This window comes from Mustela erminea, chromosome 6 (assembly GCF_009829155.1).
Source record: "Mustela erminea isolate mMusErm1 chromosome 6, mMusErm1.Pri, whole genome shotgun sequence".
Classification (NCBI taxonomy): domain Eukaryota; kingdom Metazoa; phylum Chordata; class Mammalia; order Carnivora; family Mustelidae; genus Mustela; species Mustela erminea.
In genome coordinates this window covers 14330700-14353801 of record NC_045619.1, presented here as the reverse complement: position 1 = coordinate 14353801, position 23102 = coordinate 14330700, and the positions used below count along the sequence as shown (strand labels likewise).

Sequence of the window (23102 nt, the reverse complement as noted above, 5' to 3'; positions counted from 1 at the left end):
CACTGCACACAAGACAAATAATAATGGCGGCTGACATTCACTGAGCTTATCTGAATTGTCTGGTTTAATCTTCACAAAATCCCTGTGGGCAGGTTCTATCAGAACCCCATTTCACAGCTGAAGACAGTGAGCCTCTGGTTAAATAATTTCCTTCACTTCTAGATACATTAAAGAACAGGAATTCAAATCTAGGTGCGTCTCCAGGTCCTTTCTCTAGAATCAGGAAGCTCGGTGAGCATCTCTCTGTCCTCAAGAGCAAACCTGAGCCTTTCAGGACACTGTGTCCAATATTCAGGGGCTGAGAAGGCATGACATTAAGAGTTGCTTCACTAAGGGCACAGACATGGGCGCTATTCCCCCATTTCCCATTGAAGCTTATTAATTCAAATGGGTGGGGGAAACTTAGGGACAGTTGATTTGTTTTGTAAACTTATGATGCCTTTAACAGTAACTTGTTTAATAAATATCTGTGGCTATTTTATTAAAAGAAAAAAAAAATCTGAGGCCCCCAGCTGCAGAGTCAGATTACTGACTCTTGGTTTTGGCTCAGGTTGAGATCTCATGGTGGTGAGGTCAAGCCCTGCATCGGGCTGGCTCTCATCGCCAAGTCTTTTTAAGACTCTCCTTCTGCCCCTCCCCTGCTGCTTATGCTCACTCTCTCTAAAATAAATAAAACTTACTGAAAAAAGAAAAAAAAATCTCTTCAGAATGGAAAGATGGACTCAGGTTTGGACCGAAAAGGAAGAGAGAGAACCCACAAATCTTCCAGAAGTAACTGCCGTGAATCCAGATACACTACCAAGGAGTCAGGCTCCCAGTACTCACCCGGGAGAGCACATTGCCAAGGCCTTGAGAGTTTTGAACCAAATGGTTGGAAATCTGGAAAATCAAGATCATCGTGTTACTGTAAGATTTTTACCTGGGTTCTCTTTTAAGGGGAAAACCTAGCTTTCCTTGTATTTTTATGAATCATGAAATTGTTACATCAACAAACAATTAGTGTTTAATAGTGGCCTATCATTTAATAGCCCAACCATAGGAAGTCTGAGGCTCAAAGAAGTGAAGTCACTTGCCCAAGGTCACACAGGAAGTACCTTCCTTTTCAGTAAGTGCCTTTTAACCTTCGCAATACTGTGTAGGCCAACCACGTACAATCCATGCATAACCATCCTACAGTGGTTAACAAGAACCCTTGTATGTATTGCCCACCTCTTCAGAGGTTGCTGAGACAAGAAATACTTAAGTAATTTATCTTTATAAGTGAATGTTTTCCAAATCTGAAGCTAGGTTTCTTTAATTCTCGGCAGTCTGCGGTCACGGGTGGGGCCATACCTGGTATTCTGAACCCAAGTTTTAGAACCTCTTGTATTATTAAGACCATGGAATGAAAAGATTAATAGGCAATGCTTAATAAAAGTTGTTGGTTGGCTAGAGAGAATGTTCTCACCATGAAAGGGAGGGGAGTGGCAAAGAGAATCCATGAGTATGTGTCCTCTTAGTGGTCACTGTAGATAACTCAGCTGCAATTACCAACAGGACAAATACTGGTGCTGGCATTAAACCAGGCATGGCGATGATGGTAAGCAACACATAAAGAACACTTCCTCCATGCCAGGCATGAATGCGTTCTGTATATTCAAACCTCTCTACTGTCCATATTGACCTTATGAGTATGGAGTTATTATTCCCATTTTCTAAATGATGACACTCTGGCACAGAGAAGTTAAATACACTGAAGATGCCCAAAGTCACAGGTCATAAGTGGTGGAGGGGAGTCCTGGCATTATTTAAGATTAATCTAGAACAGTGGCCTGGTATCCTACACAATTGAAATTAGTAGACTTAGAAACCCAGCAACTCTCAAGACACTAAAAGCTTTCAGTTCACAATCCCTTTATTCATGACCTGCTAGGGTTGGTAGTCTAAAAGGGCCCAGGAAATAGAAACCATGACATGAAATTCCCATAATGGACTACTTATAGTAAGACGAAATGCTGGTGCTGATGGTCCTATCCATGAACTCTCCTTACCTCTTTCATGGAGAGAGTGACATTGAAGGCCCCAGCTGTAAAGTAAGCAAAGGATGCAGATTTGAAGAAAAACTCGGAGATTCCAATATAGAGCATAGAGTCGTGGTGTTCTGGCAGCGCAAAAGGAACTGGTGAGAAGGGGGGGTCGCTGAGGTTGTCCAGGGGGTAGAATACGCCCTGTGGGAAAACAGAGAGAAAGATCAGGGTATCAGGTCAAGACCCGGGGGTACAGCACTGAGAAGGTGGATCTGCTCATTCAGAATCAGACAAATACCAGAAACTCAGTAGGGGTTAAAACACAACAGGGCCTTTTGATTCCTTGACCAGTGACAATGGTCTGGCAGCTCTGATGAGTTCTTGAGCGTATGTGGACGTGTCTGTCCACTCTGGGCTGTAACCTTCTCTCAGAAGGCAGGTGTATTTTACCTGGACACACAGCTCTGCATAGTTCCTGAGGGGCATGTAGAGATGCCAAACCCTTGACCTTCGAACTCTGTGGCTGTTGAGCCTCTGGGGTGGCACCGAAAGCCTCAGAAGGACCCGGCGGGGCTCTCAATGGGTTAAAGCATTTCCCACGCATTCCTGATGCTGCCCTCAGTGGTTATAGGATGTTATTACAAGATGTAATATTTAACTGATTTGAAAGACTCGAAGTGATTGAAATATAAGTCAGGGGTGCCTGGGTGGCTCAGTCGGTTAAGTGTCTGCCTTTGGCTCAGATCATGATCCCAGAGTACTGCCTTTCTCTAATAAATAAATAAATAAAATATCTTCAAAAAAAAGATTTGACAGAGAGAGCACAGCAGGGGAAGCAGCAGGCAGAGGGGGAGGGAGAAGCAGGCTTCCCACTGAGCAGGGAGCCTGATGTGGGGCTGGATCCCAGGACCCTAGGATCATGACCTGGGCCAAAATCAGATGCTTAATAACTGAGCTACCCAGGAGCCCCTAAATAAATAAAATCTTAAAAAAAAAAAAAGAAATATAAGTCAATATGCACTTCAAAAAAAAAAAAAAAAACCCACAGTTACTAACCATGGGGCAAAACTAAATGTAAAGACAGTCTCTTTTCCAGAATCAGCAAATACCATTTTCATGTGCAAATGGCCCTGACCAAGAGGTCGACAGCCCTCAGTTAAACTGGCTGACCAGACAGGAACAGGAGTGTCCGTATGAACAATCTGCTGATGGGTTGAGCCCCCCTTCCTGCTGCCTCTTAGCCTCAGACCTGACCCCACAGAAACAATCATTATGATACTTTCCTTAAGGAAGGCAGTCGTATGTTGGGCAAATCCAAACCATCATTTACCGATCAAGAAACTGCTGAAGGGTCTTTTGAAAGAACATGAGGGAATTGCTTGAAAGGACATTAAATTATTTGAAGGGTATTTAGTGATATTTCCTTCTGCATAGAATATTTGCTCTTTGAATACTGGCTGTTGATAGCCAGGACGAGAATTTGGTGACGATAAAGATACCTTCAAATTCAGCTCCATGTAATTCTCAGTTATCTCCGGAGAACTGATTAGGGAGTAGTCCAGGAGAGTATAGTTGTCAATCTTGGTTAAAACTAAATAACAAATAAAAATGAAAATTCGTATTTATTAAAGGTATAAGATAGCATTTGACTATGATCTATACAGAGCAATATAATTTTAATTCTCTGTTATTTAAAATAATTATTCTTATTTCGTAAGTAATACATGCTTACTTTTCAAAACCTGGGCTAAGTAGGTAAGTCAAAAGAAGAAAGTAAAACCCTCCCCCCCCCCTTTTTTTTTTTTAAGATTTTATGTATTTATTTGTCAGAGAGAGATCACAAGTAGGCAGAGAGGCGGAATCATGACCTGAGCTGCAGGCAGAGGCTTACCCCCCTGAGCCACCCAGGCACCCCAATTCTTTCTTTGTATCATCATTTTCAGAGCACAGCAGGAGGCGAGGGGCCGCAGGAGGCAGGATTTTAGAGTCTGAGGCAGGTTGTATGCTAAGGAGTGCAGTGCTTGGGAGTCAGACCCGGCCTGGGAGAGCAGCTTTCCTGGCCAGCACCACGTGCTCTGTGATATGAAGACCTCCCCCCTGATCTAGAGCAAAACATCTGAGTAGCACACCTCCTCTTGCACACCGGGCTGCTTTATTCCACAGAGGGTGGTAAGCAACAAGAAGAGACAAAGGGACTTGCCAAGGTGAGGGAACAGTAATGCCCCATGTCACTATCGTTATATTTTTTTTTAATGTATTTATTTGACAGAGATCACAAGCAGGCAGAGAGAGAGAGAGAGAGGAGGAAGCAGGCTCCCCACCGAGCAGGGAGCCTGATGTGGGACTTGATTCCAGGACCCTGAGATCATGACCTGAGCTGAAGGCAGAGGCTTTAACCCACTGAGCCACCCAGGTGCCCCACTATAGTTTTTTAAAATGCTTTTAAATTCAGTCTGAACAGATCCCATCACCATGCTGTGAGGGGAGCAGGATCTGCCCATTTTAAATGATAACGAGGAGAGGACGGACAAGGGATGGTGCAGGGGTAAGAAGGAAGGGACTGGACCCCTCAGGGTTTAACGCAGTGCTGGTAAAGAAATAGGAATTCGATACATGTCTATTTGAATAAGTGGGGGGAGGGGAAGCTCTGCTAGGCAGGGAGGGCAGCACGAGCCCAGCAAGGGCATGGGGGCACTAGAAGCAGTCTGATGGCAGGAGAGCAGAGAAAGGGACAAGATGAGGCTGAAACGGGTGGGCTGAGCCCGAGCGTGGGAGGCAGGTCTTGTAGTCCGTGTGAAAGCATTTGGACTTGATCCTGAGGCAGCAAGCAGCCACCGAAGGGGCTAGAACAGGGGGAGGAAAGTGCTAACTTGGTTGAGATTAGCATGATCATCCTGAAGAGGATGGATTTTGTGCGAGAGCAGGCGTTTCCCGTGGCTCTAGTTTGCAGAAGGTAAAGCCGGTAGGAGAGCTGGCCTATCTTATGTTGAAAAGTCAGCTGGCAGAGCACCAGAGTCTGAGGGCAGGAAGAGGACCGTCCCGAAGAGGCAGCCCGAGGACTCACCCTCCAGCATGCTGAGGTTGGCGTTCAGGGCTCCCACCTCACTCATGATAATGGGACAGAGCTGGCCATAAAAGGAATAAAAAAATTGCAGGTTACCACATTGCACTATTTAGGGGTCTAGACCCTGCCAGCCAAGTCCTTCTGGTTAGGATCCATCCTCCCTTCGGCCTCCAGGACCTTCCCTCAAATTCACTGATGCCGGTGGGCCCCACATTCTGTGTGTATGCGTGCCATGTCATGGAATGCGGGCTAAACTTGGGAGCAACCGGGACCACATCCAGTCAGCCCCGTGAAAGAATGAGCCCCTGGATTCTCTTTCTCGTGCAGTCACCCCAAGGACCTGCTGCTGGGCCTTTCCCGGCTATGGGGATGCCACTGCCTCTGGGCGCAAGCTGGGACCCTCACTGTCCCACTCGGCTGGCTTGAGAGCCCAGTTTTGAGACCTCTGTTAGATCAGAACCCCTTCTAGAGTTAGAAAAGCGATCTTGACTTGGACTCGAGCTTGTCTTTAGGAAGGAGGAAGTGTGCCAACATGGGTGGGCCACCGTGTTCCAGGCATGTGCTAAGCACTTGGCGTGGCGGTTACTAGCAGAGGCTTGGGAGCCTGGCCGCCTTGGGTTGACTCCCTTGGCACGTGATTTGTAGTCTGTTCTGTTTCCTCACTTGTAACAAGGGACAATTAATTGTACCTACTTCATCATGCTGTTGTGAGCAGAAACAGAAGTATGGCCGCCCGCACACAGCAAACATTCAGTAAATGTCAGCTGTGCTGCTTGAACCCCATGTTAGCCTCATGGCAGTGCTGAGAGGTGGGCACCACGGTCCGCCCTTCACAGATGGGAACAATGATGTCTGGAGAACTTTAGTGGGTTGCCAGGGGTTACATAACTGGGACTTGGAATCCAGCGAGCTGTGGTCTGAGTGCTCTTTTCTGTTTTCCCGCGGCACAGAGGGCCTACCTGAAGCAAAGCACCCCCGGCTCTAAGGCCTGCGCACGCTCCAGGCAAACTTAGCTAGTGGCTTCCTGTCTGAGGCCAGAGAACCATGCCTGGTTTCCAGCAGAGGAGCGGTGGCAAGTGTGGGGTCCCCCAGCCGGCAGGGCTTTCCCTGTCACTCTCTGGCACGCCCATGCGCCGGCGCTCAGCACCTGCCAGGTGAGCCTGGAGAAAGCCCGGGCAACCTCGGAGTGCCCCGACCAGCTGGGCAAGCTCCTCGGACAAGCTGCCAAATGTATTTACACGTTGATTTCCTCACTGGCATTCATCAAGCACCCACTGCCTGCCCGGGAGGAGGGAATGGAGGCTTCCAGACACCGCTTCTACCCTCTCATTCCCCATCCTCCTCATCCTTCTCCCCGTCTCCCCCCACATATGGGCAAAGCGTCCAGAAATGGTCTGGCCTGGACTGGAAAGAGGGCACACAGCCAATTCCATCTCTCCTCTTCCTCAAACACCATGTTCTGGAATGGAGACACTTGTAACTTTGGAAGTTATCTTAACCGATACTGTTTCTTGGAAACACCCTTTCTTCTCTCCCATTCCTTACCTGTCAAAATTGTACTTATTCTTCAAGGCCCAGTTCAAGTCCTGCAGCCTCTAAAAACTATCCCCCAGGAGACTTTCAGGCTCTTTCGACTGAATCTTTCCACTTCCCTGAACCCCTTTGGTTCAGTCTAATGACCATGTAATTACGTATTAAATCCAAATACTCATTCAGTCATTGTTCCACAAGCCTGAGTTGGGTTTACCTAAAAACACAATAAGTTTATTCCTATTTTATATCCCCAACAGCCTGTAGCCTCGTGCTGGGCACACAGTAGGTGCGCAATAAATAAACGCATGTGGGTTGTTTGCCCATCCTGTGCTGAGCACTCAAGGGAGGGAATACTGTTTCATTCATTCCTGCGTCCCCAGCACCTACCACACTGGCACATGGTGGGCACTGGCGAAACTTAGTAAGGTGCAAGGGATAATGTGTGTGAAAGTGCCTTGGATGATGCCTGGCATACAACAGGTGCTCAATAAAGGTTTATTGACTAAGAATTAGGTAAAACATGGCAGAATGTTTTACTGTAGTTGTATCACCTCTAAAGACTTACCATTTCATTTAAGTTCTTTAAAATGGGTTTCTCCATGGGTTCAGCAAAGGAGTTGTACAGGACACTGGGGAGAAAAGAGAAAAAAACGGGCTTAATTCAGGAATTGAATCTGCCGGTGGTGAACCTTCTCAGGCTCTGACGGGTAATCCGGTTCCAGACCAGCAACTGCCCATGATGCTATCGCTCACCTGAGGTCTCCGGAAAATGACACGTGGGCGTGGCTCACTTGGGCGTAACAGTCTTGGAGCTTCATGATTGGGTGACCAAAGTCGTTGCGGGCCAGGACAATGATACCGGTGAAGAAGACGCCAGAGAGAAACAGATCAGCTCCTCCTGTGTCTTGGCTGTTGAGAGAAAGTGCAAGGTTACCCAGGCCTGGGCAGGGGTGAGATGGGTCCTTTCTCTGACTACCCGCAGCCTCTAAGCTCCTGGAGGGAAGGACCTTTGTCACCAGGAACAGGTAGGAGCAGAGTAGGTGCTGAGCGTTTTACCAAACAAAGGACATAATGAATATGGGGATGGGGACAGCTTTAGCTTAGCATTTTTATCCTGGGGGCTTGGCCCCCACGGTGGCCGAGCACGTATTAAGCACCATTCATGTACAATGCTTGTGTGGACTGAGAACATGGGGTAGGATTATTTAGGATGAGCACAGATGGGGATGGGACACTAGATGCAGTCTGTGAACTCTCTGAGGGACTGGCGGTGTGCTACACACTCCATACCCCCAGGAGAAGCACATAGCATAAGCACTTAGTATGTGGCTGATGAGTCAGCAAGGAAATGAATGAATCCCTGAATCTATGTTACTTATGGGAGAATAAATACACCATTTCTTTACAGTGTACAAGTGTAGAGTTCTTGAGATGGGGATAAATGGTCCTTGGTTGGCACTCGATCAATGGTTGTTGAATGACCAAGTGGATGAGTAGATGCTCTTTCTGGGGAACCAACCCGGGCAGACCTAAACATTACCCCATGACCGTGACTTCCACGCAGAAGTTGGTCTTTGAGTAGTTGGTCTTTGAATTTGATCCCTCCTTTCTCTGAGAGTGAGCAAAGGCCTTTTGGTAGGGAGAGAATTGGGCTCCCAATGACTTTTAACCTCTAATCTCCTTGTGAGGTAGGAAGGCCCATTTCCCATCAGTTGCCCCAAGGATGGGGAAGTGTGTGGCATGGCCCAAGAACACACAGTGACTCACTGAAGGTCTAAAATGTTGAGCACATGTCCATTGCTCCAATGGTCAGGGACTCCCAGCTCTTAGGAAGTCTTAAATGACAGTTTGCTCTGCCTTTAAGGGAAGGATGCTTCTCAGCCTCCCACTCTCCCCTGCCCAGACCCCAGCAGAGATATTCTGATTTAAATCTCTCCTGGAAAATTGTGCTCTTGAGAAAGATTGTTAGCGGCAGAGGGAAAGAAGCCCAATATCAAAAACACCAGCTAAACTATGTACTTTCAATTTCGTTCCATTTCTCCCTAGAACAGCCACAGAAGCTTTGAGAGGAATACTTACAAGAGCGGAGACTTGACTTCCCAGTCGGTGCTGATGTTGGCGGTACCGTGGTTGGTCAGGGCCTTGATTCCCACCCCAGGCACAAAGGCTAATGAAGTATTTGGAAATGAGAAGGCATGGATTTTTATGCTGTAAAACAAAACCAGAGAGGTTAGCCCATGTCTTCTAGCGCATCTCTAAGTAAGGCAAAATCATAGAGGAGGTTTGTGGAACTCGCAAAAGCAATCATGAATTCCTGTGGAGGAAGGAACCTCAGGTCGGAGGAGCTGTCTCAGGGCACTGCCTTCTTCTTCTTCTTCTTTTTTTTTCTGAACTCGTAACCCTAAGATCAAGAGTCAGATGCTTAACTGATTGAGCCCCCCAGGTACCTCTGGGTACTGCCTTCTAATTCCCCTTTAACACTTGCCAAGAAGCCCCTGGTATCTAATTGAGGGGGAAATGAGCAAGTATAGAAACAAATTTGAAAATAATCATTTTTTTTTAAGCTTCATTAAAGACAGTATGAGGTACAACATTGCCATCATGGTTTTTCCTTTCAGCTGCTCCAGTGTTTCTCGGTGAGGGGGAATATTATTTTGGATGGGACAACTATTTGGTATAGAGGACTGTTATACACATCTCAGGGTACTTGGCTTATTCGCCAACTAAATGGACCAGAGCCCCTCCCCCCCATCATGGGACAATCACAAGGGCGCCTTCTTCATATTCCCAGATGTCCTCCATGTGGACAGTATCTTCCCTGGTTTAGAAACTCAGAGTTTTACTTCCCCTAGAACTGTCTGAGCAGGAGGCAGGAGGCAATGGGCTGCATGGAATCTGTATAGGTAGACAGCTCATGTGCTAAGTGATTGCTCCCTGCCAGGCACTGCAATAAGCACTTTACATGCATTAGATCATTTTAATCCCCACAATAATCCCATGAGGTTGTTGCTGGTTTTGCAATCTGCAATCCAGAGATGAGAAGATACGGAACGTGGCTGAAGTCATATATAAGCGGTAGAACCAGACCTGGAGCCCTCCCCCATCTGTCTCAGATGGTTCCTAGCCAGTAGGCTATGCCACTTCATGCATTATGCAAGGGGCCCTTGACTTGGAGCTGAGTTTTGTGCTAGCCGTGCAACCCTGGGTGAGACACTAATCTCTTTCAGTTAGTCACCCAGAGGAAGGGTTACTCATGGGTACGTCGAGAAGACAAAATGAGATCATCTGCTTATAACTGTGGTATGGGAGGAAGGCATCGTTATGAACTAAGATTAAGAAAAACGTAAAACATAAATGTGATGCTGATAACAAATGCTTATTTACTATTTCTTTTACTTTGCATCCTTTCCCACATGTCTTTGTTATACACTCTGAGTCCACTATGGGGAGAAGATGGTAGAAGTTCATTTAACAGATCTTGGAAATATTTTCAATCTGATACGTATAGGTCTAATGCATTCTTTGTAGCCAAGCTATGGATATATCATTAAAGAAAATAATTTATTTTTGCTGGACATCTAGGTCATTTCTAGCTATTTCTGTGTTATAAACAATGCCATACTGAACATCCTCAAACATGCTGTTCATGTGTGTGTCTTTCTAGTAAGGATGCTGAGAAGTGGGATTGGTAGGTCGAAGGGCATGCATTAAAAAAAAAGTCCTTGTAAATAGCCTTCTAAAATAGCTCTAATAGGGGCACCTGGGTGGCTCAGCGGGTTAAGCCTCTGCCTTCAGCTCAGGTCATGCTCTCGGGGTCCTGGGATCGAGCCCCGCTTCGGGCTTTCTGCTCAGCAGGGAGCCCGCTTTCCCCTCTTTCTCTGCCTGCCTCTCTGCCTACTTGTGATCTCTCTCTTTCTCTCTCTGTCAAATAAATAAATAAAATATTAAAAAAAATAAAATAGCTCTAATAAAAATGGTATATGAGCCACATATATAATTAAAAATCTAGTAACCACATTTAAAAAAGGGAAAAGAAACAGATGAGAGTGATTTTATTAATTTTTTTTACTTAACCCAATATACCTAAAATAGTATTATTTCAACACATAATCAATATAATAATTATTGATGGGATATTTTGTTTTCTTTTTTTCAAAATAAGTCTTCAACATATGGTTTTTTTTTTTTTTTTTTTTTTTTTTTTTACATTCATAATAGGACTCAGTCTGGACATTGAATTTCATCAGAAATCCTTGCCCTATATTTGGATTGGATAAAATTGTCAATGGAAGAAGTGCATTTCCATCCTCAAATTGTTCCATGCATACCTAAAAGCTTTTCAATAATTGACTTGAGTACCATTTTTTATTTTTAAATTAATTAAAATTAAATAAATAAAGTTTCACTGCCTCAGTTGCACTACTCCCATTTCCAATGCCCAGTAGCCACACGTGGCTGTATGGGCAGCACAGGTCAAAGAGTATTGTACCAGTTTCTCTACTCTCAATAGCAATCTTCACCTACACATCATAATACATGTTTAATTCTGGATTTTTCTGCTGGGGCATTATCGTCACTGACTAAATAATTCATTTTGTAAACATATTATGTCCATCTCTCTTATTGGACATTAAGGGCAGGGGATATCTGTGTCCCTCACTACAATATCCCCTATGCTTAGAACAAAGCCTTGGTACCTAGTAGGTACTCGATAATTACTTACTGAATGGCCTCCTCTATTAGCAACTGGAGCATTTGCTGGGAGCTTTTCCTAGATCACATTCTTCTCCTCATCCCCCCAACCCTTCCAAAAAACTCATGGTTTTATAGAATGGTACCCTTGATAACATGGAAAGTATTTCTCCAAAGGGTTAGAGCAGCAGGGAATTATCACTGGACTGATAAAGCCTTGGGGGCAAATTGTGAATCACAGATAATTGCTTATAAAATCCTGACTCTGCTTTACCTTCAAGACTGAGCTGAAACTGACAATGATGTTCTCTCCCTGAATCGCACTTTGGGGCTTTTGTTGGCAACTACGACTGCCAACTGCTATCTGAACATCCATTCCTCCTTCTTCTGAATCCCTGAATTTGTTCAGGATGACCAAGATATCTGCTTGGAAAATGAATTTTCCAGTCTCTCTGGCTAATACTAATAAGTATGGTCATAAGACTACGGAAAATCCGTCCATTATTGAGTCCTCTTATATCTTCTTGGGACTGGAATATGGGTTTGATGGCTGAGCTGCGGTGGCCATACTGAGCCACGAGACAAACGTGAGGACAGAAGCCAGCACTGAGGGTGGTGGGGCAGAGAAATACAAAAAGGCTGGGTTCAGATAAAATGGTGGGCTTCCATAGGATCTCTCCATCTTTTATTTTTCTTCTTCTTCTTTTTTTTTAATGTAGGGCTGAGATCAAGACCTGAGTGCAGATCAAGAGTCAGACACTTAACCGACTGAACCACCCTCTATTCTTTCTTTCGACCTTCTTATTTGTGGCCCATTTCTATAACCTCTGATATCTTAACTATGCATCGCTCAAGTAAGGGAAGGCTTGCTGAGGGTAGATTTGGTTTTGAGACTGTGACTGAATCCTGTATCTAGGTTTAAGGGGTGGAGGCAGCGATGGGCTGGGTAAAAATTTCTCTTCTTATTCAAGGGTCAAGGAGTTCTCCTTTTAGGAAAGAGGCAAGGACATCGAGACTCTGAGCAGATTCACCAGGTGCCACAACAAGTGTGCAGTAGGGGTAGGACTTGGACCCAGGTGTTCTGACCCCAATCCTCCACTCTTTGTCAGCTTTGCGACCCCTCTTTCTTGAGGTCACTCACCTGATAAGCCCCTTACCAAAGATGGGTTAAATTCTACACTGCACGTCCCTGGTGTTACACCAGAACACCGAGGGCACAGCCACAACCCGAAGGTTTTAAAGAATAATTTCACTTGCTAAAAATACTCTTCTACTTACTTTGAAAAATTGTAGTTCACATAATCAACCTTCAAAAATTCCAGAGATTCAGAGCCTTCTAGGTCTGGGATCTTTTTTTCCTTAACCATTTGCTCAATCATCTCCATCCCAGCTAGAACGCCTGTGAAGGAAAGAAAGCATTTACTGGTAATGACGAAGATGACAGGCTTACTACCTACCTGTGCTCTCTCCCCTTACCTGTGCTGCTCCCCCTACCTGTGCTCTCTCCCTCTCTGTCAGATGAATAAATAAAATCTCAAGAAAAAAATAAAGCCTGTCTTTCCCCACCACCCCACGCCACATCTCTACAGATGGTCCCATCTGGTCCTCACATCATGACGGTGGGGGAGCACCATTATGGTCATTCTCCCTGTTTTCCAGATGAGAAACCCACTGGGCCCTATATATTGAGGAAAGGGGCAGAATTGAGACCCATACCCGTGGGAACTGATTAGATCTGTTCTTTTAATTGCTCTGATCTTGAGAGTGGAATAAACACTTCTCACAACTTCAATAACGTTACAAGATTTCTGTTTCTGATCCATATTTCTGCGCATATAAGTATATCAGTACAGTAACAAGATACACACATACACACACGCATGTAGACATGTGGATACTGACATACATTCCCGGCGTGTATTTCTCAGTATAGAGCCAGCTCATACGACAATTGTGCAACATGGGTCAACCTTAGATTCGCTGTTCCAGATGAGGTACTGGCAGCAAGGAGTTGCCCCAAACTCAGTCTTTCCTTCCTCCCCCGCTCCCTGCCTTCCCTCCATCCTTCCTGCGTGTCTTTTTTGGTGCAGCAGGTGAGGTGTTTCCTGGTCACACTTAGGAGTTTCTGAGTTAGACTAGCAGTACTTGGGCTGACTGCTTTAGTTAAGAAGGGATTGGAGTGAATCTATCTGCCTGTACTCAGCTAATCTTGGGCCAAGATTTATAGGATAGAATTAGGCCCCCACACTTTGATTTCACAGTTCCGTTCCCATACACAATCTGCCCTCACCCCAGCTCTGCTCAACATTTTTCCCTCCCCAAGTTTATAAACACCTCTGAAGGAGTTTTACTTAGTCTTTCAGTGTCCCGGGCTCCTTTTTGCATGTAATGAAAATATGGAGCCTCTCTCAAGAAAAATTCCCAATCATCATCTATAGTAAACTTGGTGCACAATTTTAGGGGATTCTTAGTTCCTTTTGGAATTAAGCTCTTTCTGAAGTTCTAAGGTGTTGCTTTCACTCTCCCATCTCCTCCCCTCTAGCCTATGATGTATCCTTCTTTACAGCAGAGATGTTCATTGTATGTGCATGAGGGGGTACAGGGGATGGGGGCGGGGAGAGAATGAGTATCTGCGGTCAAGTTTGGACAGACCTACCATCAAGGTGATTGTTTTTTGGACAGCACTTCCTTCCCGGCTGTCTTAGCAGTCTCCACATCATTCTACAGGAGAGCTTGCCTCAGTCATGAGACAGTCCAATATGAGCTTGGAACTCATATAAACTCCACCTTGGAGGCTGTAGCCTGGCTTCTGGAAGCCCTTGACTTACCATAGTCCAGAGCCTGCTGAGTAACCCTGGCCTTGATTCCAGGGTAAACGGTCTGGGCAGATGAGATGTAGAGATTCCACAGGAAGAAACATCCCCAGAGGAGTTGGACTGCCTTTGTATGCATCTGCAATTAACCAACATTTATGGTTCCTTTACTATTTTTGACTTTTCGTTGGTCAATTCCATACAGTTTTCTATGATTTCTTGTTTCATTGCTCACTGCCAGAACTCACTCTTTCCACCCATCAGTCCATATATCCATCCATCCATCCATCCATCCATCCACCCATCCAGTAATCATTTATTGAACACACCAGAACATGTGCTAGGTGCTGAGGATGCAGAGATGACCTCTGTGTGTCCTTGGCTTCTGTTTCTCACAGATTAGTGGGTGAGTCAGACACACACACAGATGATTATGACTCAGGACAATACAATACAATGCAATGCAACACAAGAGACTTACTATAAATGTAACACTGCTGATACATCCTGGGAAGGACAGAGGGTGGGGATGTGGGATTTTAGACCGTTTCAGAACACAAGTTGGTAGTTTAGAAAGGTGGCTTTAGGGAATGTGAAACAATCAGTCATCTGCTTAGAGACCCTTAATGACTCCCCTTTGCCCACAGGACAGGGCCTAAGCTCGCAGCCCAGTGTCAAGGCCTTGCCCCACTCTATACTTACACCTCCTCAAAGACTTCCTTCTTTAACATGCATGCCAGGCTCACCCCAGAATCTAGTACAATGCCTGGCATGCCGTAGATACACATATACAAAATCTTTTTTTTTTTTAAGATTTTATTTATTTATTTGACAGATAGAGATCACAAGTAGGCAGAGAGGCAGGCAGAGAGAGAGGAGGAAGCAGGCTCCCCGCTGAGCAGAGAGCCCGATGTGGGGCTCGATCCCAGGACCCTGGGATCATGACCTGGGCCGAAGGCAGAGGCTTTAACCCACTGAGCCACCCAGGTGCCCCCACATATACAAAATCTTAAATAAACATCTCCAAGGAGAGGGACCACATCTTTTTTTTTTTTGCTGTTATATTGCTGGTGCTTGGCATATATTAAATATTCAGTGTATACTTATTAAATGAATGGACTCAATGAATTAATGACAGTCTATTTTCTTTCCCTTTCTTCCTTCCTACTTTCCTTCCTTCCATCCCTCCTTCCTTCCTTTCTTTCAAGTAGGCTCTACACCCAGCATGGAGACCAATATGTGGCTTGAACTTATGACCCTGAGGTTGAGACCTGAGCCGAGATCAAGAGTTGGATACTCAAATGACTGAGCCACCCCTGTGCCCCTCAGCCCATTTTCTTGATGAATGAAGCACAAGTTACCAATAGCAATGGTGACATGGGTTTCTTTTAATGACAGGCGAGTGAGTAATATGTTCACAGGCCTTGTTTCTAGTTCTGGCAGTTTACAATCTGGGTGAGCTACCATTGCTGTGTTCATATGTGTCAAAGACCCACAGGTGACAGATTCCCACTGAGTTAACATACAAACATGAAACAAATCAGGGAACTATTTGTGGGGGTGATGAAGGAAGAGGAAGTTGTGGGAGCCGCGCAAAGGGAGGGGTCAGGCCAGGTGGGCGGGGAAGGATTCAAAGAAGGGCTGGGATTCAGGAATAGTCTGGATGAAGGAAACGATCATTTCAAGAGGTGTCTATGGGGTGCTTGGCCAAAAAAAGAAAGAGGTTTGATAAAGGGGGTTGTGTGGGCTTTATGGATAAGGCCGTAGAGATAGGAATGGAATGTGTAGACAAAGGGGTGTTCCAGAGAATTTACTTGAGCGGAACAGAGCAGTCTGACCAGGGAGAGGAGTATCCGTGCAGGGCTGTGGCTAGCCTATCTTGGCCTTCTGTATGGAATGGGAAAAAGTTCCCTTTGGAGATATACCAGCCTTCTGGCACAAAGTGGGGCAAGCAGAAAATGTTTTTTAAAATCCCATACCATGTGCCTGGCTAGCTCAGCTGGTAGAGCACGAGACTCTTAAAAATCCCCTATCAGTGTGCCCAGCTTGGTAGGGAAAGCAAGGGCTGCCCTACTCACCCCTTGGGCTAGTATTTTTTTTTTTTTTAATATTTAGATTTTATTGTGCTCGCTTCGGCAGCACATATACTAAAATTAGATTGTATTCATTTATTTTTGAGAGAGAGGGAGGGAGAGAGAAAGAGTGTGGAGCCTGACACAGGATTTGATCCTATGACCCTGAGATCATGGCCTGAGCCAAAACCAAGAGTAGGACACTTAACCCACTGAGCCACCCAGGCACTCCATGGGCTTTTTTGCATTTTGTCTAGTATACATATTGCCCAATTTATACAGGGGACTTATGTATAGATTAGTGAATGTTCATCTGGGTATTTTGCTGGAGGGCCATGAGGCTGAGACTTGGGGTCCGGACTAGTCTGTTTGGTGGTGTATCCGTCCACCTTCAGGTATGAGAAGGGGCTGGGTCAGTCAACTTGCTTACATTCCTCGTCTGGTCTCCCAGGAGCCCTCTGTCCAGACCAGCTGGACTCTTAGTCCTTAAACACTCACCTCGCTTCCTGCCTAAAGCCTGCGCTTATGCTGTTCATCTTCACCTGAGCCTGCAGAAACCCTGCACCTCCTTAAGGTTCATTTTAAATACAGCCTTCTCTAAGTTAATCACATTTCCTTCAGAATCCTTGGTCAAAACAGATACTTATTCATGTGTTTATATTTATTTTCTCACGTGCTCTCTGTCTCCTCTGTGAGAATGTAAGTGCCATGACGGCAGAGACCTCCTTTAATTTGGAGGCCCTAGAGCCTGGCTTGGTGTCTCAAACATAGAGTGACTGATAATTATTGGTAGAATGACTCAATGAATCATAAATTAAGGAAGAACCCTTACCTCGCTCTGCATTATTATTATTTTTTAAAAGATTTTATTATTTATTTGGCAGAGAGATCACAAGTAGGCAGAGAGGCAGGCGGCGGGGAGGGCAGGAGAAGTCTTGGGAGGACTGGTCAGTGTGGCTGGGGTACTGGAAATGGGGTGGGAGACTCAGAGTATTGACTATTTACTATTAGAAATGGGGGCATTTGGGGGCACCTGGGTGGCTCAGTGGGTTAAAGCCTCTGCTTTCAGCTCAGGTCATGATCCCAGGGTCCTGGGATCCAGCCCCACATTGGGCTTTCTGCTCAGCAGGGAGCCTGCTTCCTCCTCTCTCTCTGCCTGCTTCTCTGCCTACTTGTGATCTCTGTCTGTCAAATAAATAAATCTTAAAAAAAAAAAAAAGAGAGAAAGAAATGGGGGCATTTTAATATCTTAAGACTGCTGCAGTCTTAGCATTCAGTATGCTGTTTCAGCCCTACAGAGTTGGTCTGGGTTATACTGGACAATGTGCAGAAAGACCTGGGCAGTGCTGGGGGCAGGGCTATGGAGTGGTGGCTTGGGGATGGTCAGGTGCAGAGAACATCAAGGGAAGCAGGGAGCAATGACAATAAGAGCCAAGGGGGCGGGGCTGGGGTAGGAGACCCGTCTCTGGTTGGGCAGCAGGTGATCTGAGGGAGGAAATGTGAGGAGTGGGTAGCAAGCAAGGGGCAGGGTGATACTAACATCTTACACTCAGAATGGATGTCGAAGCTAGGGCCAGTTGCCACCATCTGTGCTAGGCCCTCCTTGGTCCTTGTTATTCTGGGTTTGGGGGGTGTGTGGTCAAGGGGTCCTGGAGAAGGGGATAGGCAGAGATGGATGAGACTATGGGAGTCAGGGCAACACTCCTGGGGCTGAGATTAGTGGCTATTCACCAGCTGATATGAAAGTATGTCCACATTTTAACAAATGGTGAAGCCATACGGATGTGCATTCACACTGACATTGCTGTGGGCAAAGAATTGTAAATGATGCGTCAGGACAAGGCAGGCATGAGAGAGATTTTCTTTTTTTTAAAGAGGAAAATATTTTCATAGCAGTGAAATGTGGTGGGAAAAAAATTAGACCAAAAAGTTTGTACACATTAGACTGTATATCACAATTAAGGTTGACGTGATCTCTCTGCCGGCATGTAACTAGGATCTCAGTAAGTATTTGCTAACTGACCAACTGACTGGGTTACAAGATTCTGGTTAACTAAGAAAGGTTCTAGAAGAGTGTTCAAATGGGGGAGAAAACCAAACCATCATAAAAATAACTCCATTTCTACAGTGAAAAAGCATAAAAACCAGAACAGAGCTATTACTTGTTAATGGAGTAACAAGTAAAATAATGAATTTGTATACACACACACACACGCACACACACACATACACTCTTACCATTTACATAACCCACAATCATCCTTGGAGGCAGATGTTACTATAATTCTACCTCCCTCTCAGGCATGTGAACACAGAGACTTGGAGAGTCTGAATGACCTGTCTGAGACCACACAGTAAGTCAGGCACCTGGGAACCACACCTTGCTCTTCTGGTTCCCAATTCTAGTGTTTATGAAGTTAATTGCTTGATAAGTGCTAGATTTTTCATTTTCTTCTGGGAACATTAGGAGATGCTTGATGCCATCTTCTATGTGGAAAAAAAAAATCAGGAAGCATCTGGAGATTTTCAAGTGTCGAAATGCAAATCCTTTTGTATTTTCTTGGGCACAAATGGAAGTTTAATGTCCTTCCAGCAGCAAAAATCTATTTTCCCTTCTTCAGTGAAGGGAGTATCTGAAATGGTCTACACTGATGGAGATCCAGGAACTCAAAATTGCACATAGAAAAATATATTTTTCCTCTAGAAATTTTATGAGTGAATGAAATTACAGGGCTATAAAAGGATTGCATGTAACTTTCGGCTGAATTGTTTGTTAGGATGATAATTTATAGGCAGAGGAGGGAAGGAACTTTGTCAAGCAAGGAGATGAGTCCTAAAAGGTTAAGTAATTTGGCTGACAAATAAGGGCAGGATGAGTTGCCTATGAAAAGGAGGGATCCAAGATGACTTAAAAACCCTGCCCACAATGAACATTGGGGAGGGTATGTGCTTTGGTGAGTGCTGTGAAGTGTGTAAACCTGGTGATTCACAGACCTGTACCCCTGGGGATAAAAATATATGTTTATAAAAATAAAAAATTAAAAAAAAAAACTTCCCTTAAAAAAAAAAAAAAAACCCTGCCCACAACTTACCTATTTTGTTGTGTCTAAGGAATTGTTTCTTCCACGATTCAAAGCCTCAGAAGTCATTACCTTTCCATACCAATAAATGGACAGAATAACCCTTCTAAATTAGATGGCGCTGCCATAACAACATTTTTTTCTAGTTATGTATTTGAGGCAAGGGCAACAAAAGCAAAAATAAATTATTGGGACTTCATCAAAATAAAAAGCTTCTGCACCATGAAGGAAACAATCAACAAAACTAAAAGGCAGCCTATGGAATGGCAGAAGATACTTGCCAATGACATATGCAGTAAAGGGTTAGTATCCTAAATACGTAAAGACCTTATACAACTCAACACCCCAAAACCTTACAATAATCCAATTTATAAATAGGCAGGAGACATGAACAGACATTTCTCCCAAGGAGACATCCAGACACCCCACAAAACACATGAAAAGATGTTCAACATAACTTATCATCAGGGAAATGCAAATCAAAATTACAGTGAGATATTACCTCACACCTGTCATAATGGCTAAAATCAATGACACAAGAAACAATAAGTGTTGGCAAGAGATGTGGAGGCAAAGGAATCCTTATGCACTTTTGGGAATGCAAACCGGTACAGACACTGTGGAAAACGGTATGGAGGTTCCTTAAAGAGTTTAAAATAGAATTACCATATGATTCAGTAATTGCACTACTGGGTGTTTAGCCTCAAAATACAAGAACACTAATTCGAAGAGAAACATGCAGCCCTATGTTTCTAGCAGCATTGTTTACAATAGCCAAACCATAGAAACAGACGAGTATCCACTGACAGAGGAATGGATAGAGAAAGTGTCACACACACACACACACACACACACACACACACAATGGAATTTCATTCAGCCACAAAAAAGCATGAAATCTTGCTGTTTGTAACAAGATGGATGGCGCTGGATAGTATTACGCTAAGTGAAATAAATCAGTCAGAGAAAGACAAATACCGTATGATTTCATTCATATGTGGAATTTAAGAAACAAAACAACTGAGCTAGGGAAAAAGAGAGAGAGGCAAACCAAGAAACAGAAACAGACTCTTAACCATGGAGAACAAACTGATGGTCACCAGAGGAGGTCGCGGCGGCGGGGGTGGTGGTGGTGGTGCATGAAACAGGTGATGGGGAGTAAGGAAGGCACTGTCCTGAGGAGCACTGGGTGTTAGAGGAAAGCGCTGAATCACTATATTGTACACCGGAAACTAATATTACACTGTAGGTTAACTAGCTAGAATTAAAATAAAAACTTAATATATAAAAACATAAATGTATCAGGTGGCCCTTGCCTGAACCATTCTGATGACCAGAAATAAGAAAACTCTAGTACAACTTGGGAAATTCCCGAGACAGATCGACTTGCCATTGGTATTTGCAATGGTGAATACCAGACAGACTTTGGGAAAATCAGTTAACGCAGGTGGTCAGTGAATGAAATGCAGCCTTTAAAACAGGGGCAAAGGTTGAAAAATTAAGTCCAGTTGGTTTAAAGAAGCCTGGACTGCCAGAATAGTCCAACCTAATTGTGAAGACAAAATGTGTAGAAGGAGTCTAAATCAACAGGTATAGAATATGAGTAGAACTGGGGCAGTTTCAAGGATTCAGCTCACACATCTGATTTTTACCAAGATCTCAAATGACAAGGGCATTAAAAAAATTTACACCGAGTCTTCCCCAAACTCCATACTTAACACAAACAGGTTAAACAATTCCTGCGAGTGGGAGGGCCCTTTGCTCTGGCAGGATGTAGGTCCCTTGATGTGGTTTAAGACCTGGCCCCAAACACAGAGATCAGAGCAGCCCCTTCTTCCTCGATCCACACTGGTTCGACTTAGAGACAAGTTAGAATTTTCTGCCACTAGAATTTTCTTCCCCCTTGAAATGAAGGTAAACATAAGTCCAGAAGATTGAGGGGCTGTCTTAACGTTGCCGAATGAAGCAAATGTCAATCACGCATCCATACCAACTATCTAATCTTTCTCAGACCTTCTCAGAACCTTCTAGGTGGGCATGAGTGACACAAAAGACAAACACAAAACAGAAAACCCTGGGCAGACAACAAAGACGCAGGCTACACGACAGCTCACTGAACCGGGGCATGACCAGCGAAAGGGTAATCCCTAACTGGGAGATTTTGCGCTGGCAGAGACCAAAAGTTTCATGATTCTTACCTCAAGTAGGGGAGGTGTTCAAAGCTGGGGAGCACCTTCGACTCCTTCTGCCTCTGAAGCTACGTGTTCTCCACTTGAGCCTTGAACTCAGCTGCTGAAAAGACAAGATAATTAAGTCTGAATCATCTAGTGGTGGATTTTTTTTAAATGCCTCTTTCAAAATGTGATACATGATTGCTACACTTCAGTTGCCCAATAGCATGAATGAACACTACGGCCTCTACCTAGATGAGCAGACAGTGCCACCCATGCAGTGATTACTCCTTGTAACACACACACAAACACACACACACACACACACACACACACACACACACACACACATTATGACGACGCTACCAGAATGATTAACTCAAGATTTCCAACGTACTTAAAATGGTGTCAAATTGGACTGAGTTGGAAGATGAAGAATTTTCTTCCTTTCTGGGATAATAGGCCAGTTTCTCCTGGTCAGGGTGCCTGCAGTAAATGGCCCCACCACTGCCCAGAATACCTTTTGGGACTTTAGGTGGATCGGATTCAGTCTGAAAGCATGAGGCTTGATAACCGGGCTGACCTAGTTACCACCTTTATCTTTCAGGGTAGGAGCAGCGCGCAGATGGTATCTCTAAGTGCCTGTTCCTTTTCAGGCTGTTAGTGACTTCCGCTCTCAGCATTTCTTTGAGGTTCGGTTGGGTAGGCGCCTCAGCTCTGACACGACTTCACACCAGTAGGTTCTAAACCCTGTCTGCCCTCTCGTCCCCCCACGATTTAGTCTTCGCATTTTACATGGCCAGGGATCTGACGGCATGAAGTAGCTAAGGTCCGATTTACAGTTTTCTGGGTCAGATAGGGCGACCCACTGTCCTGATTTTCTCAGGAAGCAGGATTTTCAGTACTTAAACCAGAACAGCCCTGGGAACAGGAGACTGGTAACACTAAGAACAACAGGCACACTATTCGGCATTGTCCGCACTCCTGAGAGCTCTTCGAGTCTCTGACCCTGGGCACCTCCTGTTATATTTACCTATTTAACTTGTGCTTCCTTAGGGGCAAAATGGGGATAAAAAATAGTATCTACCTTGGGACGCCTGGGTGGCTCAGTCGGTTAAGCCACTGCCTTCCGCTCAGGTCATGGTCCCGGGGTCCTGGGATCAAGTCCCGCATCAGGTTCCTTGCTCAGTGGGGAATCCGCTTCTCTCTTTGCCTCTGCCTGCCACTTGGCCTGCTTGTGCTCTTTCTCTCTCTGACAAACAAATAAATAAAATCTTTAAAAAAAAAATAGTATCTACCTTGATAGGATCTCGTGGAAAAAAAGAAGTTGGCCGTCAGCCGGTTGGGGCTGCTGTCGTGTACAAACAATAGACACTACTCACAGTTCTGGAGGCTGCAAGTCCAAGATTAAGGAGCCTGCATGATCACATCTTCCTGGTTCACAGCCAGCGCCTTCTGGCTGTGTCCTCACACAGTGGCAGGAGCCAGGGATCTCTCTGGAGCCTCTTTTCTTCGGCATCCGTCCCATTCATGAGGATTCCACCTTCGTGACTTGAGCACCTCGTAAAGGCCCGCCCGCAGATACCATCACCTTTGGGATTAGGATTTCAACATGTGAATTTTGGAGGGATGCAAACATTCAGACCATAGCCGTAACCTGGAAGAATTTGC

At 44.9% G+C, this 23102-nt stretch overlaps 1 protein-coding gene across 5 annotated transcripts in view; it reads right to left on the bottom strand.

Moving 5' to 3' along the window:
• BPIFC (BPI fold containing family C) overlaps window positions 1–22815 on the bottom strand; it is a 40534-nt gene extending 17719 nt beyond the window's left edge. The window contains exons 1-11 of one of the 5 annotated variants that reach the window (XM_032346470.1): window positions 22730–22815; window positions 21459–21552; window positions 14124–14247; window positions 12574–12694; window positions 8683–8811; window positions 7357–7512; window positions 7169–7232; window positions 5071–5131; window positions 3506–3597; window positions 2031–2207; window positions 826–879 (exon numbers count right to left, since the gene is read on the bottom strand). In XM_032346470.1, the coding sequence (XP_032202361.1) occupies window positions 826–879; window positions 2031–2207; window positions 3506–3597; window positions 5071–5131; window positions 7169–7232; window positions 7357–7512; window positions 8683–8811; window positions 12574–12694; window positions 14124–14247 (978 nt within the window). In that variant the 5' untranslated portion in view covers window positions 21459–21552; window positions 22730–22815. Of the gene's footprint in view, window positions 1–825; window positions 880–2030; window positions 2208–3505; window positions 3598–5070; window positions 5132–7168; window positions 7233–7356; window positions 7513–8682; window positions 8812–12573; window positions 12695–14123; window positions 14248–21458; window positions 21553–21951; window positions 22069–22518; window positions 22558–22729 lie in introns of those variants that run through there. The other 4 variants (XM_032346472.1, XM_032346474.1, XM_032346471.1 and 1 more) reach the window with 4 other exon arrangements.
• Between the last annotated feature and the right edge of the window lie 287 nt (window positions 22816–23102).